The sequence below is a fragment of the Prinia subflava genome, chromosome 6, assembly GCF_021018805.1.
Source record: "Prinia subflava isolate CZ2003 ecotype Zambia chromosome 6, Cam_Psub_1.2, whole genome shotgun sequence".
In the NCBI taxonomy this organism is placed as follows: domain Eukaryota; kingdom Metazoa; phylum Chordata; class Aves; order Passeriformes; family Cisticolidae; genus Prinia; species Prinia subflava.
In genome coordinates, this window is record NC_086252.1 from 30,228,371 (window position 1) to 30,255,304 (window position 26,934).

A 26,934-nucleotide genomic window follows, 5' to 3' on the forward strand; every position below is an offset into this window, starting at 1 on the left:
CACAGAGGAACACAGCCAATGAAAGGATGGCTCAGTACAGCAAGATTCATGGCAGACCTCTGACCAATTCCAGCTTTGGAGAAATGACACATTATTTGAGAGGTCCATAAAAGTGAAGAGTCAGAAGACAATTTTTACTGAGTCCTTCAGTCTGTGGGAGTATGAATGGAAGCGCATTCCTGGGAATGACAAGAAGTCCTTCTGACCAACTCAAGAGACCCTGCTACTGACAATATCCCAAACCACAAGTTCCAGAAAAGATTGTGTGACTGTAGTGCTGTACTCCTGATGGTTCTCCAGGCCCTACACAAAAGCAGCTACCTCTAACCACACTTTGGCAGCAGGCAGAGCTGCAGGAAGCCAAGGAAGCTTGCTCAGGCTGGAAGAGCTGGTGCCATACCAGACCAAACAGTTGCAGGCACTGGTAACTGCTTAGGATTCCTCTCTGAAGGCTTTTTATACTTCAGGAAAAAATCCCCAAACCAACAAAAATATTTTGAGAAGGCTGTCTTGTTGAGTTGCATTTGCTTAAAGAAAAGGACTTATTCCAAACAACCAGTGCTGGTACTCAGTGCACACACAGACTGACAGCAGGAGAAGCAGAAAACAGAGGAGAAAAACTTCATTTTTAAAACCAATTCTGCCTTAAAATAACTTCTATACAAAACCTAGGTACATCAGTGACAGCTGTGATTTTCAAAGATCATAGAAGCCCCCATATGGGCTGTTTAGTCTCTCTAAAGGAACCATAAGAATTACGCAGTCACAGATTTCAGAGAAGAAATTTACCCACACTTGTGCACAGAGATGTCCTTATTCTCTACCTTTATCCAGCCTCCTAAGGAAATGACACCATCTGCATATCACCCAATAAATTAGAAACCTGCCTGCTGTTTTCAACTAAACAGAAAGAGCAGGAGAGGGCTCAGCAAGAGCTAAAATTCTCCATGGTTAAACAGCTGGAGAGAAGCATTTGAGGTGTTTCCATAAGGCAAAGGATGCAGTGTGAGCATAGACCTGTGGGAAAAAAGACCTGATGACAAAAAAACCTTCCACTGGACCTTGGAATAACTGAACCTTGCATTACAAATTCAAAGGTAACAAGGTTTCTTTAGTTTATGAAATACTCTTCTGAGCTGAGAATATAATTTCACCCATTTCTTCACATCAGACACACTGCTGTTTTTCTCCTAGCCTTCTTATAAAATAGAGTTAATTTACATTTTAAAGACCTTGATGGGTATTCTCATCATGCAACAGTAAGTGAGATTAATAATCCTGTTACTGAGCACTTAAGGTCATGGATCATTTCCACAGTAACATTTTCTTAATTTTTAAAATGCACCTTTTATTTGATTTAGAGGTGAGTGCTAATTTATGTAATAAGAGGGACAGAAGCTGAAGAGTGAGTCAGTGCTTATTAACCTTGCAAATAGGACAGGCCTTTTCAGGCAAAATGGATATATCCTAATTAGTAAGACGGTTGCATTGTCATTTAGCCAATTAATCCTTTCCAAACAAGGGAAGCAGTAGCAATTTTACTTGCAGTGAATGGAAATAAACTTGTCTGCACATTCTGCACATCAATTTACACATTCTGACTTTCTCGCTTGCATCAGTAAAAATGCAGCCCTACGATTTCCCAAATAAGGCACATTTTCACATTATATCACTCCTTTTTCTTGCAATTAATTTTCTCTAACATCTCAGTCCTTTGAATCAAACACTGAACACACAACTGTGAAAAGCCACCAACTGCAGGTTATCATTCTTAAGGTTTATATCTCATTTCTGCAAGTGTTGAGTAGTCAACCAGGGGTTGACTTAAGTGGTCTCATGAAAACCTAAGACTTCAGATTACTTAGCCAAATTTCATGTTCTTAGACACAGCTGGACTGGCTCTGGTGGCTTATCACCATATCCTGGAGGGATATAAAGCACAGACATCTGCACACTACCATGAATCATTTGAATTTTAGGAAGATTTTAGTGCAAGGTAATAGTATTTTCTTACCTTCTCTGCACACTGAAACCTGGCCCCTAAAAACCTTAAAAACACAGAAAGGAGGATGACTTCTACAGAAAGAGGGTTCATTTCTTTGAAGGCTGGTGTCTACTGCTGGAGAATGGAGAAGCAGGATTAATTTCCATTGGGATGACCAGGAAACTGTTCTGGAGAAGGGAGGCAGGGTGATAGCTGTAAGAAAAAGAGATTAACTTTGTTTAATCACTATGGCTTCTGGACACTTATTCCATCTTTACTAGACTAGATATTTAGCTGATAGATAACAGTTCCAAGGAATTATCTATGCTTGATTTACCTAAAGAGTGAATTATGAACTGCGAATGCTTTTACTGTAAACTGTGATAATGTTCTTGTCATGGTCATGTTAAGAAACATTCTCAACTCTTAGCTCATCTCTTAAAAGATCAGCTGTTTCCCTCAGGACTTGTAGAAGAAAAAAAGCAATGTGTACAAGTTTAAGCAGTTGTTTGTAGTCAGAGAAATCTGCAGATATCCAGACCTGCATTCTGAACAATCCCTTGTCAATTAGACAGTTAGCAGAAACTTAACAGATTTTATTTCTTTGAAGCGAGCAGAGATGGTATGTAGCTAGGATAATACAGGCTATTCTGCAGCTTTTTCACCCCGCTTTCCCATTTTATATCTCTCTGGGCTTTTTACAGCTTGACTACACTGATCACTCTGAAATTAACTTCATTTCTTAGGGGCTTTAAGTATGCCTGGAGAAGAAGTGAGGCTCCTAGGAATGTAGTGTGTATTGCTACAATTTCCATGCCTTTTAGTACAGAAGATTTGTGCTTTTCAGCACAAACAGCCTGGACCACTCTGTAAAATGAACAATCAATTCACTATGGATAAAACCAATTTTGTCTGAAGTCCAGCTTGCTGAAAAGAAAGTAGGAGACATCTCAGCTGCAAAATTATATGCTGAGCAATCTCCTTTCCTAGAAAATACACCCAGAGCATTACAGGTTTCTCATGAGGCTCTGCAGTTCATTCACTCAGTTAATGCACGCTTTTGCCGAGACCTGTGCACTGAATTAAATCCCTGAACAGCTAATGAGACTTGTTTGGACATTGTCTTTGCAGACAGTAATGGTGTTCAAGGCTTCCTTTTCCTTTAAAATATCAAATGTATGGGTAAAGTCAAGTCTGATATTTAGCAACTTACCTGCAAAAATTCAAAGTCATAACTAAAAAAAAAAAAACAAAATCAGGAGATTTTTGTCATGAGGTCTTTTCACATTTTATTTGAAAACTGTGGGCTGTAAATTAATTATCAAACTATTTACATGGTAGTACTGAGTTTTCTCATCTTTTACACCACAACAAAATAAGCAGGTGCAAGGCTGAGTTTTCTCACTGGAGTATTTATTGCATTTGGGGTAGTGGGCACAGTGAGAGTCCTTGACAGAGGTGGCAATACTGGTGGTTCTCTTCTCTTTGCATAAAAAGTTGCTGACCTCACTTAACAAAAGTAAACGTAGCTGGGACAGGGAAGGCCTCACACATTAACAGGATAAGCAGAACAAGCCATGGACTTTGTAAAATTACTCATATCCCAGAATAAGGGTTTTATTAAGTGCTTTCTCCTTCAATGTCTCCATGTGTTTCCGAACTTTCTCTCTGAGCCCGTGTTTCTGGAGTTGAAAATGTCCATCTGGGCCATTGTGTGGGTATCTGCAAGAAGAGAGCATCATTTGTATTTATAACAATCAGGGAAACTACTTAGGAATGTGTTCAAAATCCAAAGAGGCCATAGCGATTTCTTTTTTCATCATGATCACAGAGGATATTCCATTACTTATGCAGAATTGGAAAAGTAGTGAAACTGTGGAAAGAACACTTAACTCTTGGCTTGGCCAGTTAGGAAGGTTAGCCATCTGACAGGCAAACACAAACTGAGTATTACATTTTATCCATGTAGGAAGACATGCTGTGATTGCCAGAAGGAGAGCAGCCACATGAAAACCTGATTTGCCTTAAAGACAAAAATGTTGAAACTGCTGTAGAGAAGCAATATGTTCTCTGTCATCTAGTGAAACACCATCTCCTCAATAACAACAAAGAACCTTTCAGTGACAACATAAAGGATTGGGACTTCATTGTTTGCTAAGAAATTTTTGCTTCCCTCTTCACAACACAAAATAATAGGGAAGATTTCAACAAGTGAAAATCAATACCCAGAGTTGTCGAATATTGAAAATTATTTTAATTTTTTTTCTGAAAACATCTAAGATTTAAGAAAGAAAGAAACTTGAGGTTATAAAGTGACTCATCCAGGAGAAGCACCATGCAGCTCTGAATCACTGTGGAGGAAAAAGCTCACTCTTTAGTTACACAAGCTGTCCCAAATCCCCATGTTCTGACAACCAGTATCATAAAATGTAAAAACCAGCACTGAGTGCAACACATCTGTATTTTTACAGCAAATTCTTTTCAATCTGTGCTGCAGTAATCACTAGACAGCAATCAGTGTTTTGTCAGAGACCTCACAATATCAAGCACTCTTTTAAAGTTTAATGGCTGACAGCTGAATGTGATTTCAATGACAATCAAATTATTCCCCTCTAAAAGTAAAGTAGACATTCAAATTTCTTGATAGCTCTGAAAGCTTCAGGTTATCTTGCACATCCTGGGATCTAAGCCATATCATGACCACTTTAAAGAGGGGACAACTGCTGGACAGAAATGAATTTATTTGCTCCAAGGTTAGAACTCAGCACTTTCACCTGCATTGCTCTGCAGTCGCTTGTCACCCACACTGCCTGCCGAGATGTGTGTTGGGGGAGTGTGGAGCTTGGGCAGAGCAAACATGAAACACTCCTAAGAAAAGCCAGAGAAAAAAGCACCATGCCAGGGGGAAATACAAGGGTCCTTTTCTCTGCCAGCATTAATAAATAGCCAACCAAAAGGGTCAACGAAAAGCAAAAGTCACTGGTCCAAGAATGTTGAACATCTCTGAGAAAGCAAACAAACTGCCTCAAGTGTTAGATCACACTGATATAACCATGGTCAGAGAGGTCCAGGCCAATGCATCATGTTCACAGCTGCTTTCTGAAGTAAAATCCAGAGACTGAATTTGCAGTGCAAATTTGCTCAAAGTACTGGACCTGCATCCCACTTGTGATGGAGCCCCTAGAGCATCTCAGTATTACTTTCTATGCAATTCTGAAAGGCATGCTTGACCTCAGATTCCATTTCTCTCTCCTAATTTCAAAATATACTTACCTTTCTCTTTTTATTAATTCTTCTACTGAGAGTGTCCCCTCAACCTGTGGAAATTCAGCTTTCACCATCTCTGGAGTAAGAATCATGTTGAACTCAGCTTCATCTCTCTCACTAAAAAGTAAAAGATGATGAACAATTTGCCTTTGTCCTTTTGAAAGTTTTTTTTTTTAGCCAACAAGAACAAAAGTATGTTTTATGCAAAAGAGACTTTGTGCCTTTGCCTTTGAGGATCTCTTGGGACAGGTTTTGACACATCCATACAAGAGGTTTAGACATAATCAATAACACCATATACAGAATAGAGGAGAAACTTACTGGTCAGTTATGTTCTCTTTGTCTCTCTCAGGTAAGTCATGCAGCACTGGTGGTACATCTCTTGGAAGCATATCTAAACTGTAAGGATCCCTGTGGTGGAAATGGTATTACTTTAGGTATTAATACTAATGGTATTTTCATATTTTGAAGCTTCACAGCAGTTGCAGTTACAACAAAGATGATGTATTTTTAAATCTTTGTGGAAAATCTGGCTGCACCAGAAACTGCTGTGATATGAGGGAATGTGAGCCTGAGAGATGTTGGCTACCACTGGGTGCAGGTGTTCCTAAAGGAAAGGTTTTACAGACACTTTGTACCTCCTGGGGTTTTCCAGGACTGAATCAACAAGCTTTCAGGAGAGATGTTATCCGAAGCCAAGACTGGAATTCTTCTTCCTGGGCTAGGCATTTCTTCTAATGATATTGTTCTTAACCCACCCTTCTAGGAATTCTATAAAAGATTTTTCTGTTGGTTTTGGATTTCTGAGCAGCAGTTAATTTCACCTGTAGGCCCACTTTCATTTGTGGGACTAGTGACTGATCAATAGTTACAGGCAGCAGAAACTAGTGCAGGATAGAGGCACTGTATACTCAAAATACTTTCTTACCTAAGAGCTGTATTTGTCAATGTGGGAATGTTAGAAAAAGTGGAATACTGCAGTGGTGAGAATTTTCTCCATTCCATTACTCCACAAATCACCTCCTGAAATGACAAGTGATACAACAATCAGCCTCTAATACATAATGCTGTGGGGAGAGAGACTTGCAGGACAGAATATCTTGGCTGAGAATTGAATTTGGGGAGCTGAATATTTCAAAGATCCTTCCATCACTGTAAGGATGTGAAAAAACAACAGTGAACACATGGGAAGAGCAAAGAAATACTTAGGCATAAATAAGATACATGGATAAAGCCTAACTAGAACTAGTTATTCTGACCCATGTACTGACTATTTAGGTGCATAAATAATTTATATTTGAAAATATCTTCTATCTAGAATGACTCCACCTTCCATTTTTATTCCTTGGAGCAAGTTCTCAGGAAGAACACACCCAAGATAGGCACTCATACAATCAACCCCAAAGGCCATACCTTGTGATCCAGAAATTTCTTTTGTGTGGCTGGAATACTGGATCCTTTGGAACATTCCTTGGTAACGGTATATTTTGGATGAGGACAAAGATGATATTCAGTATTTGATTCACAATAGGCCAAAGGACGTAAAAATGGAACTAATCCTGGAATGGGGTTCTAAAAACAATGAAGAGATTATTTAAATAAATTGTTCTGAGTACCATATCAAATCAAATTAATGAAAATTTAGATCTTACAACTAATGTAGTATGCCCAGATTCCCAGCTTTGTCCCACTGTGACTGTTCTGTTTGGTATGATCCTTCATTTTCTGTCTCTTCCCCTCATCCTACAATTTTGTCTGATTTATTCATGATCCCTACTGTCTAAAATACAGCAATTTAGCTGTTGTCTCCAAGAAGAAAAAACTATTGCCTAAGTACTCTGAAATCCATTGCTACTTCTCTGAATAGTTCAGAACCTAAGAAGGGAAAATGGACTTGCTGTGGTGGAAGCCAGTGAACATTTTGCCATCCATTTCCCTGCACTAGCATCTATTTCTGGATAAAGCCCAGTGCTGGGTAGGGTGGGATCAAGCTGTGCCTGGCTCTTACACTGATATGACAGAGGGATCAAAGAGATGCACAGAGGATCCCATCAGCACCTCCACTGGAGTCCTGGCTGCATGCAAGGGGGACAAGTCTACACCATAGATGTTATGCCAAGGTCACCAGACTAGCACAGTGGGCTCTGGCCCCTGGCAGCTAGGGAGGGCTGGGAGCCAGAGCCACCCAAGGCAGGCACAGTGCCATGCTGGCTGGGAGCCCTGCCTGTGCCCATGCACAGCCCTGCACTGAGCCCTACAGCTGTCTCTGCCTGCCCACAGGCACCTCGGGGACCTCCAGGCTGTGCTGCACTGTGGGAAATGCCTCCTGCAGCACAAGCAGCACAATCTACATGACAACGGTAACAGAAAACCCTCCCATATAAGTGGTAGTGATTTTTTTGAATTTCTGTGCCTAATAACTTGGAAATGTGGTTTGGGATGCTGTGAGAACTCTTAGAAACTGTAAGGCAGCAGAATGCAACGTGAGCAGAGCTTGACTTCATTTTTCTCAGTTTACCCAAGGATTATGCAGATCTGCAGTCACCCAGCTGAACTGCAGGGAAAGACTGCACCTGTCCTACCTATCTGGGCAAGAATGTGAGGTTACAGAAGGACTGAGATGCTAAAATCATGGCTTTTCCTCTAACATTCAAATGGCAAAAAAAATGGAGAAGAAGGAGGGGTTCCATGGTGTTCCCAGAAATCCCATGATCATTGATCATTTGTGGAGGGTCAGACTGGAAGAGCCTCCAGTTCTCTGCTTTCACTGCAGTTTTGTCTTATTGTCCCTCCCCACACCTGATCAAAACCCACCCTAAACTGAAATGGTGCTCCCCTCAGTGGGATGAACTCTGTGACTCATCTATCAGAGCTTGCACCATGAAGGATTACTCTCACTGTGGATAGTTTCATAACCAGTCTGAGTAAGAAAAACGCCCACAAATTCCACATCAGGCTTCTGATGAAACAAGCACATTTCTGCTCCTTTCCTAGGTTCTTATGGAAGCCAACTCCTACTTACAAAAATGCGAAGTGGGTTGCCCTCTGTTGGGTGGACTAAAGCCTGGGGAGGAACCAGGTTTAACAGGCTGATATCCCCTTCTGCTTTTTCTTTGTCAAAATCTGTCCTCTGAGAGAACCGCCTCTCAGGAGAAGGAACTATTTGAGTCAATTCATCCTTGAAAAACACAGACATCAAAAATTTTCAGAGTGTAGTAAATCTTTTGGTATAAAATATTGAGGCAAAATTAATCAAATAACGGTGGAAATGTAGCATTGGGAGTGACTTAGTTACCTGGGCTCCCTGCCTCAGTGGGCGGGAAAGTTTCACAGGTTTGTAATTTGTAGCTGCATAGTGTGTACAAAATGGCTGATACTTCATAATGTTGCAGTGCTGAGGAACCTGAGTGCAAAGAAAAAAGATGTGCTGCAGGAAATGACAATAATAACTTCCAGTTAACTCATAAATGGAGATGTGGACACATCACATCTCCATGGTAAAAGACACCTGGAACAGTCTCCCAGAACATGGTGTATAACCAAAACTTTGAGAAGTCATACTTCACCAGGATTTTGATTTTTGAGATACAATAAATTCAGCTGAGGTGATTCATCTCTGTCTGGAGAGAGGGGACTATCGCTGGCTATAAGCTGGTTACTTATGGAAACTGGTGAGATTTGGTTTTAATAAAAGCATGCTAATCATACAGCCTTATTAAGGCAACATTTTACTGGGCTGTGCAGAGGCCACTGAATCAGGCTGGAAACATTTAACTGGACAGGTAAGAGAAACATGAGGGAGCTGTACTGACTCACCTTCAAGTCATAAAAAGGAAGAATGTGTTCGACTTGCACGTCTACAGATTCAATAGGAACTAGGCCAAGAGCATCAGGTGCCTGAAATAGAACAGTATTTAAAACCAGTAATATGGTGGGCATTTTGTTTTGTATTGGCAGCAATCCATGAGAACAGCTAATTGAAAATACATGGAAATAATTATGCAAATATTTATTTTATATAGTTTGATATTTCTGCTCTTCTTCCCTGGACTCCAGCATCTCAGTTATTTTTTTTCTTTTCCTCTGAAAAATAGATGTTAACTAACTCTGAGCATTAATGTATTGCTCACAACTTTAGGATACAACTAAGAGAATGAAAAGATTTTTTTATTGTTTTCCGCAGAACCCTTAGTAAACCTGAAGTCCTGAATTAATTTGTCAGAACCCCAGAATACCAGTGACAGTGTGAAATATTAATAAAAGGACTATCAGCCCTGAGGCCAATGTCTTCAACAAAAATTTATCTAGAGTGCTGGCTAACCTTTGAGTTACTGTACCCACCAAACAACTGTGTAGTTCATGGGAACTGTAATAGGGGAATTCAAAAGGCAATATACGATCTTCAGATATGCTGGAAGAAAAGTCCTTATGTTCTTCACTCTTCTCTGCTTTGCTGAAACTCCTGCTTTCTGTCATGAGTGGAAACCAAATATTAAGATTTTGTAATACATCTTAATACACGGTTTCAGAAATAGAATCAAGTCACAAAATGTATTTAACATTTTCCTAAACCAGGATGTCTAGTATTTTTAATATAAAAAGTAAGTTAATACTTCCTAAAGACTTTAAATGTCACATCTACAAGATATGAGTACAATACCTTGAATAGCAGACAGATTTATTTTCCCCTTTTCTAAAAAGACATTACAGCCTACTCTTTCCAGCATGGTTCTCAGCCAGGCTGAGACAATTCAGAGGCCTCTCTTACATTAAATGTCATTACACCTTCTATTTGCAGCATTGCCACATCTCCTGCATCCTTGGAATTAAAAGTGCCTATCTGCAGAAGCAGGAAAAGGCCTGATATGGAACCATGTGTCTCAGGAGTTGTCAAACTGTGTGTGTCTACAAGGGAGTGGAAAATAAGAGACTCAAATTCTTCTCTGTCTCCCGTTTACCCAACTGTGACTCCCACCCAAAGCCAGTTTTCTTCTATGATGTTAAATAACCAGCCATTTTTTCCAGACCAGCACTTTCATTTCAGTTAAAAAAAACCCAACAAAACAACAACAACAGCAATTGATTAAAAACACTTCCATGAGAAAACAATGAGGACAAAAACTCAAGCCAGTACTGGCCATGTGTCTCATGGTTCCTGCTATCTCATTTCACTGAGTTCAGACATCTTGCCTAAGATCACCAAGTCCAACCCCTCTGCCAGGGCCAGGGACATCAATCACTACATGAGGTTGCCCAAAGCCCTACTCAGCCTGGCCTTGAACAGTTCCAGTGATGGAGTATCCACAGCTTCTGCCCTGTTATTAAGTAAATAAAGGTTCCTAAGAGTAGTTAATCACATCTCTTAAACATGGTAAATAATGTGTATGGAAAATAGATGTATCTTGAAGGAATTTCCACCTTTTAGCAGGGCCTGTTGCCATAGGACAAGTGGCAATGGTTTTGAACTAAAAGAAGATAGTTTTAGACTAGATGTAAGGAAGAGCTGTTTTTTCTTTTTTGCAACAAGGATGGCAAGACACCGGAACAAGTAGCCCAAAGAGGTGGTGAATGTTCCATCCCTGAAAACATTTAAAATCAGGCTGGACAGGGTTCTGAGCAACCTTATCTGGCTGAAGATGTCCCTGCTCGTTGCAGGGAGGTTAAACTTGATGGCCTTTAAAGGCCATCCAACCCAAATCACTCTATGCCTCTACCATCCCACACTTCTATTTTTTTCTGGAAGACTTCTTTTGAAGGACTCTGTCTTTATCTTTATATGTAATGCATCTGACACACTGCAGCACAACCTGAATTATCATAGCCCATGGCCAAAAGATCAACTCGTTCTTCTAATCCTTACCAGTCACAGACCCTTCCTCCAGACCTCCAGCCTCCCTGGTCAGTCCACGGAACAGAAGCAATAAACGATTTAGACGAATCTGAACCAAAATCTGAGAGAATGATTTTTAAATTTAAGTTAAACACCCTAAGATTTACAGCCATAGAAATACTGTATATGTTACACCTGTGTTTATTCTCCAGAGCTCACTCAGACATCTCTATTTGAGAATTTTTAATATAGTTTTCTGTTCAGGAGAAAATGGGAAGGAAAGATGTAGAATGGATCTCAATTCTATAATGACATTACACAATAAATACATTTAAAATTTTTAATTTAGTCTTATGAGTTAATCAGACTTTTTTTTTTTGGCTAGGTCCTAATCCTTCAGCTGTGTTTACTGGCATCTGCAGATTAAACAGAGGGTGAACAGTCAGCCAGGGCCATTTGAATATTTGTGGCTCTGAGACTGAGGAGAGTAAACAGCAACCTGCACCATGTTTTTGCTCATACCCTACACGGTAAAAATGAAGAGTCCTAGGTTTTAATACCAGATGGGACCATTTGGTCACCTCTTTATTTGTACAATACAGAAAAGAGCATTTAATTTCAATACCTCAGTATTATGAATAGATTGAAGAATATCCAAACTAGACACTAAAAGAGCAGGAGATTTCCATCTTGCTTGCTACATTAAAATTTACTGGGGAAAGAGCAGTGGTGATGCAAGATAATATTTAAACCAAATGAAATAAGGTGATTTTACTGATTGATCTTTAGTTTCTAGGTCTATACCTCCCTTATTTGAATTTCTACCTGTTGTTTCCCATGCTCCTCATGTACCATTGCAAAGATCCTCCATCATCCATGACCTCAGAGGAGCTGGAAGGTGCTGCTCTCTCCCTCTACTTTCCCTCTCCAGATTAAGTGTCTCCTTACAGAGTAAGTGCTCCAAGCCCTGAACATCTTGGTAGCTCTACACTGAACTCACTCCAGCTTATTAAAGTCTTTCTTGTAGTAGGGGCCCAAAACTGGATGCAGTACTCTATGTGCATTTTCAAATCCTCTTTTTTGTACAGGAATATTTTTTACTTTTAGAAAAATCTGAATTTATCTGCATTTGTTGAGTATGAATTGCAATATGAAAGATGAGTTGAATACAAAACTTACTCCAGATCCTTATTTCCTGGTGAGGTAGGGGCTTATTTACCAAAATTCCAAATCCTTAGCTAGCTGTGAACGCTCCTTACGTGCTGGTTGAGTGTTCTTTTGTGCTGTTCCCCAGGTGCCATGCCCTCACACTGTATTCTGGTTATTCACTTTACCTTGTATGCTGCTTGTTGGAATTTCCTGAACATCCTCTTTCTTCTGTCCCAAGGGTCATTTTGGAGCAAGTCAAATGTGGGATGGACACTTGGTTGCTGCATGGTGTATTTTTAAAAAAGGAAACAGAAAAGAAAAAGGACAACCCTTTTTACAACTAGATAAAGGAGAAATTTTCTCCATCCCAAGCCATTCTTTGGCCTGAATCTGTGTGTTATTTCTAAATACTGAAATTAGGTCTAGTGAAAATATTTGCAGCATTGGCATTTAACCAGAAGCCATCACTGCAGAGCTTAGTGGGAGGTAATCACCAAGTATTTGCAGATGTAGCATGGGGAATGCAGAGATAAAGTGGCATGGTCTGCATCCACACAAATGAGCAACACAGACTTCAGTGCACTCCAGTTGGACAGCAGAGAGAATGGACAGGGGCTCTACCAAACACACATTTTATTTTGCACAGATATGAAGCTGAAATACCCGTAAGGACTCAAAACAGGTGCCCAGCAAAACCAGTATCTTTTCTCCAATAATGGCACATACCCAAAGAAGAGTGAAAGACACCAAAGAGAAGGGCAAAAAAAACCAAAGTACCAGAAAGTTCCTGTCAATCTGACCTACAGGTAAAGGTTAGAAATCTTGTGATATGCTTAACCTTACAATGAGGCATGAGAAAGCTTCTCCTAAGAGATCTTTCAGAAACAAGAAATATAAATCTCAGGTCAGGCCTGCAGATTTGCACTTGACTCTCATATTAGATCAGAACATTAGAAGAAGAGTTGTGCATGTAGCATGGTGCTTGTCCTACCTAAAAGTAAAATGGGAAATAAGGCACTGACACAGAAATAGGAATATCAGGAGGAAAAGTATTCAGTGTCAAACACCTATGGCTATTTGTTAGCTAGGGAGGTAATTTAGCATGCATACAGCAGGCTATAAAAACATATGAACAAACCTGGTCAACATGCCGGGTAACACGTCTGAAGGAAACTTTTACTTCCTCCCTCTGAAACTCCTGTTCTATGACAGGATCTCCTCTTTGGAGCTAATTCAAAGAAAAATCACATTAGCACAAAGCGTCCAGTGAATTCTTTTCCCCATTATAATTACAGTGTAACACTCTAGAGGTATTTAACAAAGCACAGACTTTGTTCCCTTTTAGGGTGTGATTATTGCAAGCCTTAAGCAAGTCAAAAAAAGTAAAAAAAAGTCTTTTCAGGTCTGAATTTCAATCAAATCTCTGTCCTAATGAAACATGGTTTGCTTTGCATAGCCAAATCAGCAGGTTAGGAAAGATGTGCTTCTAGACAAAGTTAATCTACATCTAATTCTGTGATACATCAATCTCACAATTTTGATCCTTTTTTCACCCATTTCCTTCTTTTTAGTATTAAATATAATGTTTTATATTGCCTAATTCAATGTATAAATCAAGCCTTTACTCTATGTATAAATAATTTCACTTCCACAAATGGTTGGAAGTCAGTGGGATGACAGAAGCTACTTGAATACCCAGGAGGCAGAACTAGAGGGACAGGGTCCACCTGTCCCTGAGGGCTGTGTCACACTGGGAAAAACTTCCTACCACCAAATACTCCTTATTGCTGTTGTCACCTCTGTGGAAGAGGACCAGCAATCTGCAGTGACTGAAAGAAACCAAAGAGGGAGGGGGTGAAGATGCAGAAGTGCAATGTGATGAGTTATCACCCCATGGCTCTGTGTGGGAGTACTGACTACATATAGCTCTTTGAATGTGAGGACAGCAGCTCCTCGGAGGTACAATACAAACAGAATGTTGGATATAACCCTGATGCTGATAGGAATGTGGCACTCTGATGAGATTGGGTGGCTGGGTGAAAATCTGCTCATTTGGGCAAATATTGTCACATTTCTGGTAATACCTTACCCTTCTCTCTGTCTACCTTCAAGATGAAACTACCCCTGAAACAGTGATGCACAGGCACAATAAAGGTATGACTGCAGTAACAAGCACAACCAGCACAGGTTTGCACTGATTAATGAAGAAAAACTGATCAAGCTCTCAAATAGAGAGCTTGATACAATTCACTAGTGCACTGTAAACTCTGAAAGCATAAGTTTGATTTTAAATTCACAGAAAAAACATCAAAGACTAACCTTATATTGTTCTTCTTCCCTTTGCCGGCTTTCAATAATCTCTTTTTTAAACTCCACAGAGATTGGATCACTTCCCTTATGAACTTGCCTGCATTTACAGTGAAGACAAGAAAACTGCTTTACTTAATGCACAGTTTGTTTTATTCAAAGGCTAACAGATTTACTCTCAGCTTCCTGAGATGCCTAGGTGTCCATGACATTCAGTGTATGAGCTGATCTGTGGATTTGAAATGAAACCATGATGTGCTTACAGATCCAACTGTGTTCTGCTTTGCACCATTTAATTTACAATAGAATCATGAAATCATTTAGGTTAGAAAAATCTTCCAAAATCATTGAGTCCAGCCATTAACCTGACACTGCCTAACACTCCACTAATTATGTCCACATCTATCAGCACTACATCTATATGTTTTTTGAACACTTTCAAGTGTAATTCTGCTTTTACTCCATTAGCCATTTTAGCCTCTATTTATTGACAGCCATGATGAAATCTTCCTTTGCCCTTAAGGGTACAAGATGAGATGCCTGAGAACAAGGTTAGGCAAACCAGGTTTTCAGTAGGTTTCTTTTTGAGTGGAACAATAAGGCAATCAAAGTCCTCATTGGGTACTATTATGGATTACTACTGAGTCGGCTCTAAGCAGGAGAGAAAAAAATTAAATAAAGCAACAGTAATTTAGGCTTAAACCAAATGTATTGGGATGAAAAATGGCAGCATTCTGCACTAGTGGATATTACATACATCATTCATAGAGGCTTTGGTTAAACAAATCCCAGTCTTGTTAACTAATATGAATAAATAACACTTACCACTTTAGATTATTTGCTTTGTCTTCCTGAACATTCTGTTTGACTTTTAGTTGAAATATTGCATCCTTCATCTGTCTGGTTTTTTTTCCTTCTTTGCCTTGGGAAAGGGCTGCAGGAACATCAGAAAGCCATACCACACCTCAGTCTAGATTTGATTTTTAATTGTGAAAATCATCCATTAAGATAACTGTCCTCATTAATACATAAAGCTAAGGTGAGAGTTCTTACAGAAACAACAGTCACATCACCTCAGCAATTCTGAAGCCAAGCTCCTCATCAGAACTACAAATAATGCTACGACCAAGTTTATGCTGCTTAATTACTTTACCTTCTTTCATGGCCTTTAACTTCAATTTGCCTGGTTCCTGAATCAAAACAGTAGCTACAGCATACGGATTTGACAAGTCTGTGGGGAATCTGAGGTTCTGGTATTCAATTTCCTATAAAATATAAATGAATAGGAAGAAACAGAAACATGGAAGATTTCCAGCTCAGAAAGGTACTTGTAATGATTATCTTTTCACACCTTTAGTTTTTGAATAGGCTTCATCTGCAGTTGGCTGAACTGGTCTCTTCTCCACAACACGGGTTTTCCAGACACAGCTTTTTTCTCTGGATAACTTTGCTGTTCATCAAAATGTTCTTTTCTAGATGTCAGAAGTACACATATTCTTTTCATAAGTACTCTCTAAATGGCATATAAGTCCAAATTTTTTACAAAAAAATTAAGTACAACCCAAAAGCTCAAAACCCCCTGGAACTTGCAAGGCCTCAACAATAAGAGTAATGGTGGGAAAGATAGAAGCTGAGGATGCTCAACATTTCTTTAATGATATGTAATTTCTCATTATATTTATTTTGTTTAAAGATTAAAGATGTTCTAAACAAACAGAGTAAAATAGCAGGTACATGTATCAACAGTAGAAATACATCAGTGCACTGTAAATCTCCAAAGAAACCAATGCTTAAAATGATCATAGCAAAATGGTATGAAATCCTGTCACATGAATATCTTTTAGAACTGGGCAAAACCACTCAAAGATCAGTCAGCCACACATACATCAGGGCCAGATGTGGTATTGATGTTCCTGTGAATACACACACGTAGGGTTTTGAGTGGAACTCTGCAATCCGTAACTGCATTGCCATTTGTGCTGTTCCATATTCAAGTGGAGAATACTTCACAGTTACTTTGGTTTTCCCATTGCCTGGAATGATTCCTGTGGTTGGAGGAGAAAAACAGTAAGAGTCCATATAACATGAACCCACTTAAGTGTGTTGGAATTGATTCTGGGCTACTTTTCTTTAAACAACCTAATTGTTTGAGTGGATGGCAGAAGGCACGGAAAATCTTTCAGCTCTAAAAACACCTTTCAAAAACTATGTCTGCTGCCAGATAATAGAAGATACTTTGCAATAGGGGAGAGATTTGGCAGTAGGGCTATAATATTTCATACTACTGTGAAAATGACTGCCTGTTTATATGTAGAAATTCTTCTCTTGCATTGGCTAGTCTTAAGTCTTTGGCACTTTCTGCTTTCACGGGCAAAGCATTTATAAACATATTCCTCCGTGCTCTTCCAAGCTCTTCCAAGCTAGGGGACTCATATGGATTTGATGCATTACCCGTCTCTGCTTGATCTTATTTCCTTACTACCTATTCCATTATTTTCTCAGCCACTTTAACCACCATTCATATCCCTGAACATTCAGGGCCTTTCCCAACCTAAGTGATTCTATGACACTATGACTACTCTGACTACAAAGGCTTTGAGTAGGAGCTGTAACTTTTTTGTGCTTTTCAGAAGGCCTTCAGCCATAGTTCCAGGCTACCAAAATTTCTGACTTAAGTTCTACTGGGATGACCCTTTTTTCAGGGACGTTCTTCTGAGAAGATAAAGACTGTATGGACCATTTGGAACACCCTGTATTTTGTCAGAGCTGGCATTTTGTCATAGCTGGGGACTGTCTAAAGAAACTTACAGCCAAGATGGCTTTTGGCCATGAGGTTGCAAATGACTGGCAGCATTTACCTGCAAAAGCTTTGCCTGAGGCAAAGGTTTTTTCTGTACAGCACTGAATACACTGTCATAAGTAACAACACTTAATAAATACAGATTTAACATTTAGAATTTTAAAGAAGTCAGTCTACCAAATGTTGGCTGGACAGTGAAGGCTCTGTGAGGCTGAATAATATCAATGTGGAATTCAAAATCGATGGGACAGCTGCACTGCAATGGGATAACATACTCCTTACTGAAAAGAGACAAAGGAAAAATTAAATTAATCAAAGCACAGTTGTTCATCAATTACAAGCTGGGAAACTGTATTATACACACCATGCACTAAATTACCTGCATTCAGAGGGGTGAGTTACTTATTAATGTGAAAATCATAATTTGTCATTTTTCCAAAATAGCAAAATACTTCAGATCTTTCATCCCCCCAGGAAATAAGAGCTAAATCTTGATTTGAATGCTGGACATTACTTTTTTCTACCCATACAGAATTTGATTATGGAAAAATCTGAAAAAAACCTTTTTGGAAGTTATTTATGCGCATCCTCAAATTCTTACAGACTGTAATATGTAGGAAGTACAAACAATGCAAACTGGAGCAACAAGTACAGAACCAGAATTCAGCCTTTTCCCATGGCCCTGCTTGTGAAAGACTATAAGAAAAGAAAGTGTTGAAAACTCCAACACATCAGAATGACTGAACCACTGTAGAAATAATGATGCTGAGGTCTAATTTTCAGAATAGCCCTTTATGTCTCATGCAGGTTGTGTGAGGAGTGTTCCTCTGGTAAGTACATTTTAAAATGCTTAAAAAAATAAGCCATCATAGCCAAGTTCTTTTTTTCTCTGCCTTACTATGGCCTGTTCACAAAGAAGATGCAGACTGGGCAGGCAATTGGTTTTAGGGTATAGTGCAGCTTGAACAGCAACCAAAGTGCCTTAAAAGCAAGACAAATATGCCACCTGTTGCCTGATGGACCTTCTGTACCTAAGGAGAATGGTGGGTGGTAGAATATAGATTTTATCCTACATTTATGGAAGTAAAAATCAGTTTTTCCACTGACTTCATGGGCTATGGATTGAGCCCAAATTCTCTCAGATTCTGTAAAGTACCAGCTATCTCAGAAAGCTTTCACTTTTAGATACATTTTAATAGTTTAATGCTGAAAAATACTGGTAAAAATTAAGATTTGAAACCACAATTTTTGTCTTCAGGAATTCTTCCAAATTTCCTCAGGAGTATCTTTGAGCATCCCTGCTGCATTGAAAAAAAAATCCCATTATTTAAAATCATATTTTGTTCTCTTTCTAATATCTTCTCTGTATTCTGAGAATATGAAAATACTCCAGCACTAAAACAGAGCAAATAACAGGATCACTTCATACCTAAAGGCCCCCAGAATGTCAGGAGTTATGTTCAGTTCTGTGAAAAACTCACAGTGTTATGATTCACTAAAGTTTAACAGACTAAAGGGCATTAGAAAAACAAGCAAACAAACAAACAGACACAAAAGTTACTCTGCCAGGCTGGGCTCATTTGTACCCCAGATTTTTGTATGTTTCTTGTATGTGCCTAGCCTATTCATATTTCTGTGCATCAGTAAAATTAATGAGTTACTTTCAACTCATAGCCTAAGACAAAACCACCTGCTAAGACTTTCACTTCCTAGAATTCACTCAGATCTTTACACTAACACAAATGACCATAATGACCATAAATGACCAGCTCATTAAGTACTTTTAAATACAAGAAGAAAACAAAACCAGCTTCATCTTTATATATGTTTATCTTGCACAGCATTTACTTCACGGTGAATGTGCACCTGAAAGAGTTCTTAAGGCTTTCAAGACATTATGTTGTATAAATAGAGGAAAATGGGATTTTTCAGGATTTGGGCATGTCTCGCAAAATGTAGACTAATGTGTGTCTTTAACTCACCTCTGACCAATTGATACATCAGACAGATTTATAAATGATGGAAATTCTACAGCATTCACAGTAGGATAAGCATGCATGGGAACAACTAATGTATCATCTCCCTGCAAACAAACAAACAAGTGCAAATATTTATATCTCACAACTAGTAAATCATAGAATCATATAATGTTAAGGGTTGGAAGGAACCTTAAAGAATTTCTTCCTAATATCTAACCTAAATTTCCTGTCTTTCAATTTGCACCCATTACTCTTTGTTCTATCACTAGAGCTCCTAATGAAGAGTCCCTCTCCAGCTTCCTTGTAGCTCCTTTCAGATATTGGAAGGTTGCTATGAGGCCTCCATGCACCCTCCTCTTCCCCAGCCCCAACTCTCTCAGCCTGTTGTGGAAGTAGAAAGTTTCTCTAGTAGTTGGCCAGTAAGCAGGCCTAAAACATCTTCAAGATATCACTGTGTTGTACCTCAGAATATTAATAGTCTACCTGCTTTCAGTAGCCTTCTTTCCATACTTTATGGAACTCTCTAGAGCCCCTCAGAGCTGCTCAGCTAAGACACATAACCCCATCAGTGTGGCACAAAGACTGATCTACTGGCAAAGAATAGCAGAGTGTGTTCTACAACCTTACTTACAGCTCCGGGATCTTTGCAGAAAAAACAATAATGCTTTAAGTTAAATACTCCAAGACTCACTGGGAATAAATCTATGTGTCTCTAGAAGATTAACTATACCTTTATCATTATAATCATGCTCTAATACTTGTTTCATTCCATTACAACTCTAACTATGTTTTGCAATGAATCCTCACCTCACAGTGAATTCGAATGCAGTCATAGTAATACCGCCATTCATCGGGGCAAAAATCAACAGTAGCCACAAGGGACAGACCAGGGACAAGCCGGTGCTAGAAAATCACCCAAAACAAGATAGAAGCCATGTAAAAGCTGCTTATATGGCACAAAACCTGTGCTGCATGCAAAGAGCAGTGTGAAGACTTTCTGAGACTTACTGTTTTGTTGTATTTGATCTGAAAATACACTGTCTGGGGTGGTATTATGTGAAGGTTTACTGCATTGGTAGAAATATTTATCAGCTTCTGGAGAACAAAAGAACACAAAAACCACAAAACACTTTACAATATAAGACGTCACTTAAGAATACCAACTGTACTTTTTGTAAAATCTTCCATAGCAAAGAAGTAATAATTTTTACTTTCGCAGAAATAATTCTAAATATACTCTGAATTTAAAAGAAAATTATGCAAAACTTACATCCTGCATTTTTATTCTTTGGAAACAAGTTACAGTTTTTAACCAAGGAATAACAGTCTTGCTTGAAAGATGCTACTAATGAATGAAATGTTAATGCTGTTTTGCTTATGTGCAAAAGGAACAAATATTTTATTTGGAAGAAACAATTTATTGATCATTTTTAGTGACATCTGAAACAACAGGAATTACATAATACTTCATGGTTCTGTTTTGTTGTACAACCAACAAACTTTGGGATAGTGATAGTTCAGCCTGCAAAGCCTCCTGCATTTGTTTACTTTCATTATATTCAGGGAACCCAGCCCAACATAACTACCAACCTCTGTCTCAACACACTTAAAACACCAATAACAAAGGCAGGCAAAGAGAAAGCAGAGAGTAGAAAAGGAAACACCCAAACCATTCACAAGGAAAGGCAATCAAACCTATGCACAGAATTTCCTTTCTCAGAATAAATTGTTCTTGGCAAAAGACCAGAGGTGCTTTCAGAACTTTCCCACCAGTGAACATGTTTGCAGACACAGTGACAGTCCAAGGACATTTGAAAACAAGTGTCTTGTGGAGTTAAAGCCCAAATCCTTCATCCATGATGTGTAAGTCACATATCACAAGTACTGATGCAGACATGGGAATCAGGGAATATAAAGGAGGGTGATGCTCACAGCCTGGCACTCATCTCTTTTGCTACTGCAGGACCATTGAATTTAAGTGCTGCTTTTTAGAGAACTTTAGGGCAAAGGTCTCATGACCACAAGAAGTCAACTCAGATTCTGCTGTCCTTCTATGAGCCCCAAGGGAATCCCTGCTCCAAAACTTACCAGCATTTGTTTGTGATGTTTTCCAACTTCATACCCTCCATAGTGTAACACTGCAGGCTCAGCCTGTACAACCCTGCTCCTCTGACGTTCTGAATAAATCTCTATAGATCACAAAACAGGGAGAAAAGAGACCACAAACACACATGATGAGTGGTACTTACACTGATGCAGTCCACTTATGCTACACTGATTTATTGTTAAGGAAGAAAAAAAAATATATTATTTCTCCTTTTAAGTAGGCATGAATTTATACACAGCCACTCCAAAACTTCAGGGTCAGCCAGGATCAGCATAGCCACTATTTCTTTCCTGACTACCCCTCCCATTATTTGGGCTCTCAGGAAGCTGCAATTTAACCAACAGGATGGGAGTTGCAAAAAAAGAAATAACAGCCATGTGTGTCCTAGAATTGCCACAAGGCTGGGAACAGTCAGAGAGCAGGAACTTACTTGATTCCAGCAGGTGATTGGGGACATAAGCATGTCTTTTTTCAGGTTCCTCCACAAGGCTGCTCAGGACACTGGGCACTTTCTTGAAGGACCCCCGAGCGACCGTGATGTCTGGGGAGGCTGACTGAACCAGATCCATGTTAGGACAGACACAGGCTCCCAGTGGCACTAAAATTCCTCAGTGCCTGAGGTCAAACGAAAACAAAATAATGATCAAAGTATCTTCTCTCACACTGGTAATATCCATTGTCTAAAGCTGCTTAAAAGCATTTAGGAGAGAGAGCTACTTTTTTTCCCTGCTAAAGTAGATTATGTGTGCAAAGTATAAGGAGAGAACAATTCCAGACTGATCTTGCTCCCAGTGCAAGGTCTAGCACTTTGGGAATCTGTTCTAAGGCTTGCTGGAGACATTTGCCTTTCAGATCTACGTAAAAAATCTCTCTCTTCCTTCATAACATCTCTTCCAGCAGAGAGGAAGAGAGCAGATTCTGTTAATTTCACTATCTGATGTCTGCAGAGATGTTCTTTTAATCTCTCCTGTTTGAGTTGTTAACTTGCAGATTAATTTTTATTTTTTAAATATTAATATGAAGGATAAGAAAACTGGCATTTGAATCTTTCGTTTCGATAACAACATCTGGGTTATTTGTTCAGTGAAGATAACTGTAAACACAGAAAGCCACGGGCATTACAGATCCTCTGTTAAGTATGCACAGTTATCACAATACAAACTTCTCTAATGACAAGTGTAAATTTTGTATAATAAAGACACCAGACATGGTCCATCCACCAGAAATTATCTTCATAAATACAGCACGCAAAGCCCTTGGCTCTGGTATGAACTGGAGAACTGCATGCAGAAAAAGACACAATACTTTTGGAACAAGTACTGAATTCAAAAGCCATGCTGGGATTTTCAGCACTCAAGCAGGCAGCACTCAACAGTTTCAAAGCTGAATCATTACTCCACCTCCCCCATTACATTTTATGGTCTCATCTCTGGTATTTGTCTGATTTTCCACTCTGCTTTAGATCTTTCAGGCACAATTTGAGAGGTGCTTCAAGCTCATAAAGTGCTGTTTTGATTTATGGCTTTGTGCAGTATTAAATAATAAATAAGCAAGAAGCTTAAAATAATGTGCAACCAGGACCCTGGCCTTCATAATATTTTCCACTCAATAACTCCAAGGACAAATTTTCCACTCCCAACAGAAAACCTGTAAGAGGACCTGCTTTATTGTACAGCACAACAGTAAATTTCTTCTGAGGTAGTGAGACCAACCAAACTCAGGAAAAAAAAAAAAAAACCACTGCAAAAGATTTCTAAACATAAGCCTAAGGCTTACATTTTTTCCACTTGTGTTCTTCAACTTTAATTTATACCACTGCCCCCCTCCTTCTCCTGGTAAGCATTCCACAGTGGAAATGCAAGGGAGGAAAAGGTGTAGGCAGACATAAGCCTGCTCAAAGGATTCCTGGTGTAACCTTTTTGATAATTTACAGTGATGATGCCATCATGGCTCACCAACTTCAATAACACTGCGTGTTGCTCAAAGGGCTAACACAGGGCAAACCTTAAGGTCCTGGAATGTCTGAATACCTGAGGTTCTTAAATTTTCCAGGACAGCTGTGTCTATCGAGACTTTTTTTCAGTGTGGGTGAAGCCACCAACAGAGCTATGAAACCCTGGCAAAACTCACCCCAAACGTCCTTAGACCAGGTTATCGCCCCTCTCCTTGTCAGCTCCTGGCCTTTCTAATTAATCCCTTCGTGTGTCTCGGAGCTCACACCTCACCGCACCAAAGGATGCGGTGCAAAGCCATTACAGCTGCGCCAGGCTGGAGAGGGCATCGCTGTACACACAGCACGTACCTGCCGCTGCCACAGCCCCGCAGCCCGAGAGAGCCCCGGCACAGCCCGGTGCCTCTGTCAGCCCGAGGGAGCCCCGGCACAGCCCGGTGCCTCTGTCAGCCCGAGAGAGCCCCGGCACAGCCCGGTGCCTCTGTCAGCCCGAGAGAGCCCCGGCACAGCCCGGTGCCTCTGTCAGCCCTCCCGGAGCTCCGGAACAGCCCGGGTTCCCCTGTCAGCCCTCCCGGAGCCCCGGCACAGCCCGGTGCCTCTGTCAGCCCTCCCGGAGCCCCGGCACAGCCCGGTTCCCTCTCTCAGCCCTCCCAGAGCCCCGCCACAGTCCGGTTCCCTCTCTCAGCCCTCCCGGAGCCCCGCCACAGTCCGGTTCCCTCTCTCAGCCCCGCCGGAGTCCCGGCACAGCCCGGTTCCCCCCGTCAGCTCTTTCGGAGCCCCGCGGCCCAGCCCGCCGGCCCTGCCCTCACGGCGGCCCCGCGGCCCAGCCCGGCCCGGCCCGGCCCTCACGGCGGCCCCGCGGCCCAGCCCGGCCCGGCCCGGCCCTCACGGCGGCCCCGCGGCGGTCTCTCGGCAACGGGGCAGCCGCGCTGGGCCGCGCCGCTCGCGGCCGGGCTGGGCGGGATCCCCACAGCGGCACTCCAGCTCCTCTGATGGCGAAAGGCCAAAAAAAAAAAGAGAAAAAAAACTTTTTCTTTTATTTTTTTTTCCTTTCTTTTTGTTTTTTTTTCTTCCATCTTCAGTAAGTGTCGTTTTCAGTGTGGCCGCAGACAGAGCAGAGACACTTCTTTCCCTTTAAAAACTCTCATCTGTTGACACCTAAATTGTTCTTACTTGGTTTAAAACAGATTTTGAAAGTTTTATTACACTATTTAAAAATATATATTTTAAAAACCTAATCTTTTTGTCTTTCCCCTCCATCCTCCCCTTATATGTTCCATGGGAAGGCTGACATAAATAAAGAATGTTAACCAGTGTTTCAATTAGGTGATTCTTGCCTCAGTTCCATCTCTGTATTCCAAATGTCAAATGAAAAATGTGTGGCCTGATAGTCAAGCTGTAATAAAAGCATTGCAAACAATTTAATTATTTAGCAAAGGGAGGAGAAAATTTAGTTGTTTCAAGGACTAATGGAATTTTTAAGTATTGATAAATAAATATTTACAATTTAAGTTGGTTAGTGTTTGATAAGTAAACAATCCTACAATCAGAATAATACAAAGCAACGTAATTTCTTTTATTTACTTTCTAAAATTAAAGTGAAAAGTTTTTCAAAACTGTGTGAACAAATTCAGAGCTTTCTTTCCTGGTTTAGATATCAGGCTTAAAAAAAATTCCAGCTGTGACAAATTTACAGGGGGCGTACTGAGTAGATATAAAAGCAAATGCACATTTGTTTGCAGCTCTTGTTTAATTAAACAAACATCTCATTTGGGGTTCTGTGAATTCTTGGTAATAATTCTTTGTAGTCTGCTGCTGCTGTTAGGTTTCCCAGCTCTCCCTGTGTGTCCCACTGGGCTGACATCTGCTGTGAGTCAAGCAATGGTTTGCACAGGTGAGAATTTCCCAGGGCTTTTTTTGCATCCATCTTCTTTCAAACCCTCAGCCTGCACATAAATAAAATGGAAGGATCACAAAATATTAGTTCACACTGTTGGTGTTTAAATCCAACATTGACTCTCCAGGCTCCTGGGCCTATTTTGGAAAAAGCCCCACACTCCAAAGTACATTCAGAAACAAAGCTCTCTCAATTACATAAATGCAAGAAAGAGTGCTGGCTTTCAGGGGAAGATGCTGCAATACAAATAGAATAATAAAATATTCCTTCAGCCAAAGGAAGAGAAAGTCTTGGCACCCCACCGAGATGATGCAGCATTGTCAGTGTGGTTTCTTCAGACTACTACAGTGACATTGTCTGGCTGCCTCTCAGACCCCCTTTCAACAGTTTGTTTAACCCTTTGATATTTTCAACCAAACTCTGTGGGGAAGCAGATGTCATTAAGAAATGAAAACCACTATAAGTTTAGTGTGGACTGGGGCAAGGAAGACCGAAGCATTTGCTATTTTTGGGGGAAAGGATGCTGTGTGAGTGTGGAGGGTGATCAGCAAAGAGTTAGTGTGGGGTTAAGCAAATGCTGGCACTTGCCTGACTGCTGCTGTGGGATTGTGGGGAGGGATGAGGGCGGTGTGCAGGGAAAGAGGGAGCATTGCAACTCAGCCATCTTCATAAACACATACAGAGATGAGCTGAAGTCAGAATGGACATAGGAAAGGCAGCATTTGCTAGGAAATCCAAATTCCTTCATAGTGCTGCTCAGCGGATGACTTGTTTAATCCAGTGGCAGGATTTTCAGTGCATAGGCAATTAGCCATATATTTTTCCTAGTCATTGACTTTACTGGTAAACCTGGAGAACATCTGTCTTCTGGGCAGCCCTTCATTAAATTTGACCTGTCTGAGGATGGTAAATTGGAATAGGTGGTAAAAGATGTTGTGAGACAAGCTGAGGACTGACGTGCTTTGAGAAAGAGCACTGGTACACAGTGCAAACTTTGGCTCTTTTTTGAAGCCATATTCTGTATTGTGCTAGAAGTGAATGTGACAAGCAAGGGTTTGGAGTTTCTGCCTTGGCAGCTGGAAGCTCATGCCCAGCTAAGCACATAGCCCTTAACAACAGTTTTGCCACAGAACAAAACCAGGAACAACAAAGTGTGCTCTGCTGACAGGCGAGGGGACTGCCAAGGAACTGTTTTTAGGAAACCCAGGATGTCTGGAATCTACATCCCAACAACAAGGTACCAGCAGGATCCAAATGCAATGACATCTTGCAGCCTATAGCATTGGGATGAAATGCAGACTGGTTGTTTCTTCAGATGCTGGATAAGAGGATGAAGCCTAGGGAGTATTTGGAGTCCACTTTGGAAGGGAAGAACAGATTCCCTGTTAATCCCAGACTAGAAGTTGTCTTTGGCTCTGGCAGCTGTGCTCACCTGGGCTTGGTGGGACATGCAGGCAGCAGGCTCACCTGCAGCAGGATCTGCCAGCTTCCTGATTTCTGACTCTCGGGGGTGTGTGCTCCCTGTGGGAAGCATGTGCAGAGCTGTTGAGAGCAGAAGCAGTGCAGGCAGCCTGAATCACATTCCTCCAACTCGGCTTCTCAGCAGAGCACTTATTCCAGGGCTGTACTTCCCCGTGATTGATTGCCCCTGTCGTTGTGGGGC

General features: G+C 40.5%; 1 protein-coding gene across 4 annotated transcripts; it reads right to left on the reverse strand.

Annotated features, from left to right (window-relative positions):
- Positions 1–3,380: 3,380 nt before the first annotated feature.
- On the reverse strand, positions 3,381–23,868 carry CFAP221 (cilia and flagella associated protein 221). 4 transcript variants are annotated; one of them, XM_063400911.1, is made up of 24 exons: positions 23,726–23,868; positions 21,854–22,038; positions 21,405–21,505; positions 20,325–20,411; positions 20,124–20,219; positions 19,320–19,420; positions 17,515–17,618; positions 16,423–16,582; positions 15,889–16,009; positions 15,691–15,802; positions 15,363–15,471; positions 14,550–14,637; positions 13,369–13,458; positions 12,416–12,511; positions 11,112–11,202; positions 9,593–9,720; positions 9,068–9,148; positions 8,547–8,654; positions 8,274–8,429; positions 6,665–6,823; positions 6,180–6,274; positions 5,573–5,662; positions 5,258–5,368; positions 3,381–3,706 (listed from the first exon to the last, which is right to left on the reverse strand). In XM_063400911.1, the coding sequence occupies exons 2-24, from the start codon at positions 21,990–21,992 to the stop codon at positions 3,577–3,579; spliced, it is 2,553 nt and encodes an 850-aa protein (XP_063256981.1). In that variant the 5' UTR covers positions 21,993–22,038; positions 23,726–23,868; the 3' UTR covers positions 3,381–3,576. The 4 variants fall into 4 exon arrangements, with proteins under 4 accessions (XP_063256981.1, XP_063256982.1, XP_063256980.1 ...); XM_063400912.1 differs by having other exon boundaries at positions 23,454–23,867; XM_063400910.1 differs by having other exon boundaries at positions 23,554–23,866.
- Between the last annotated feature and the right edge of the window lie 3,066 nt (positions 23,869–26,934).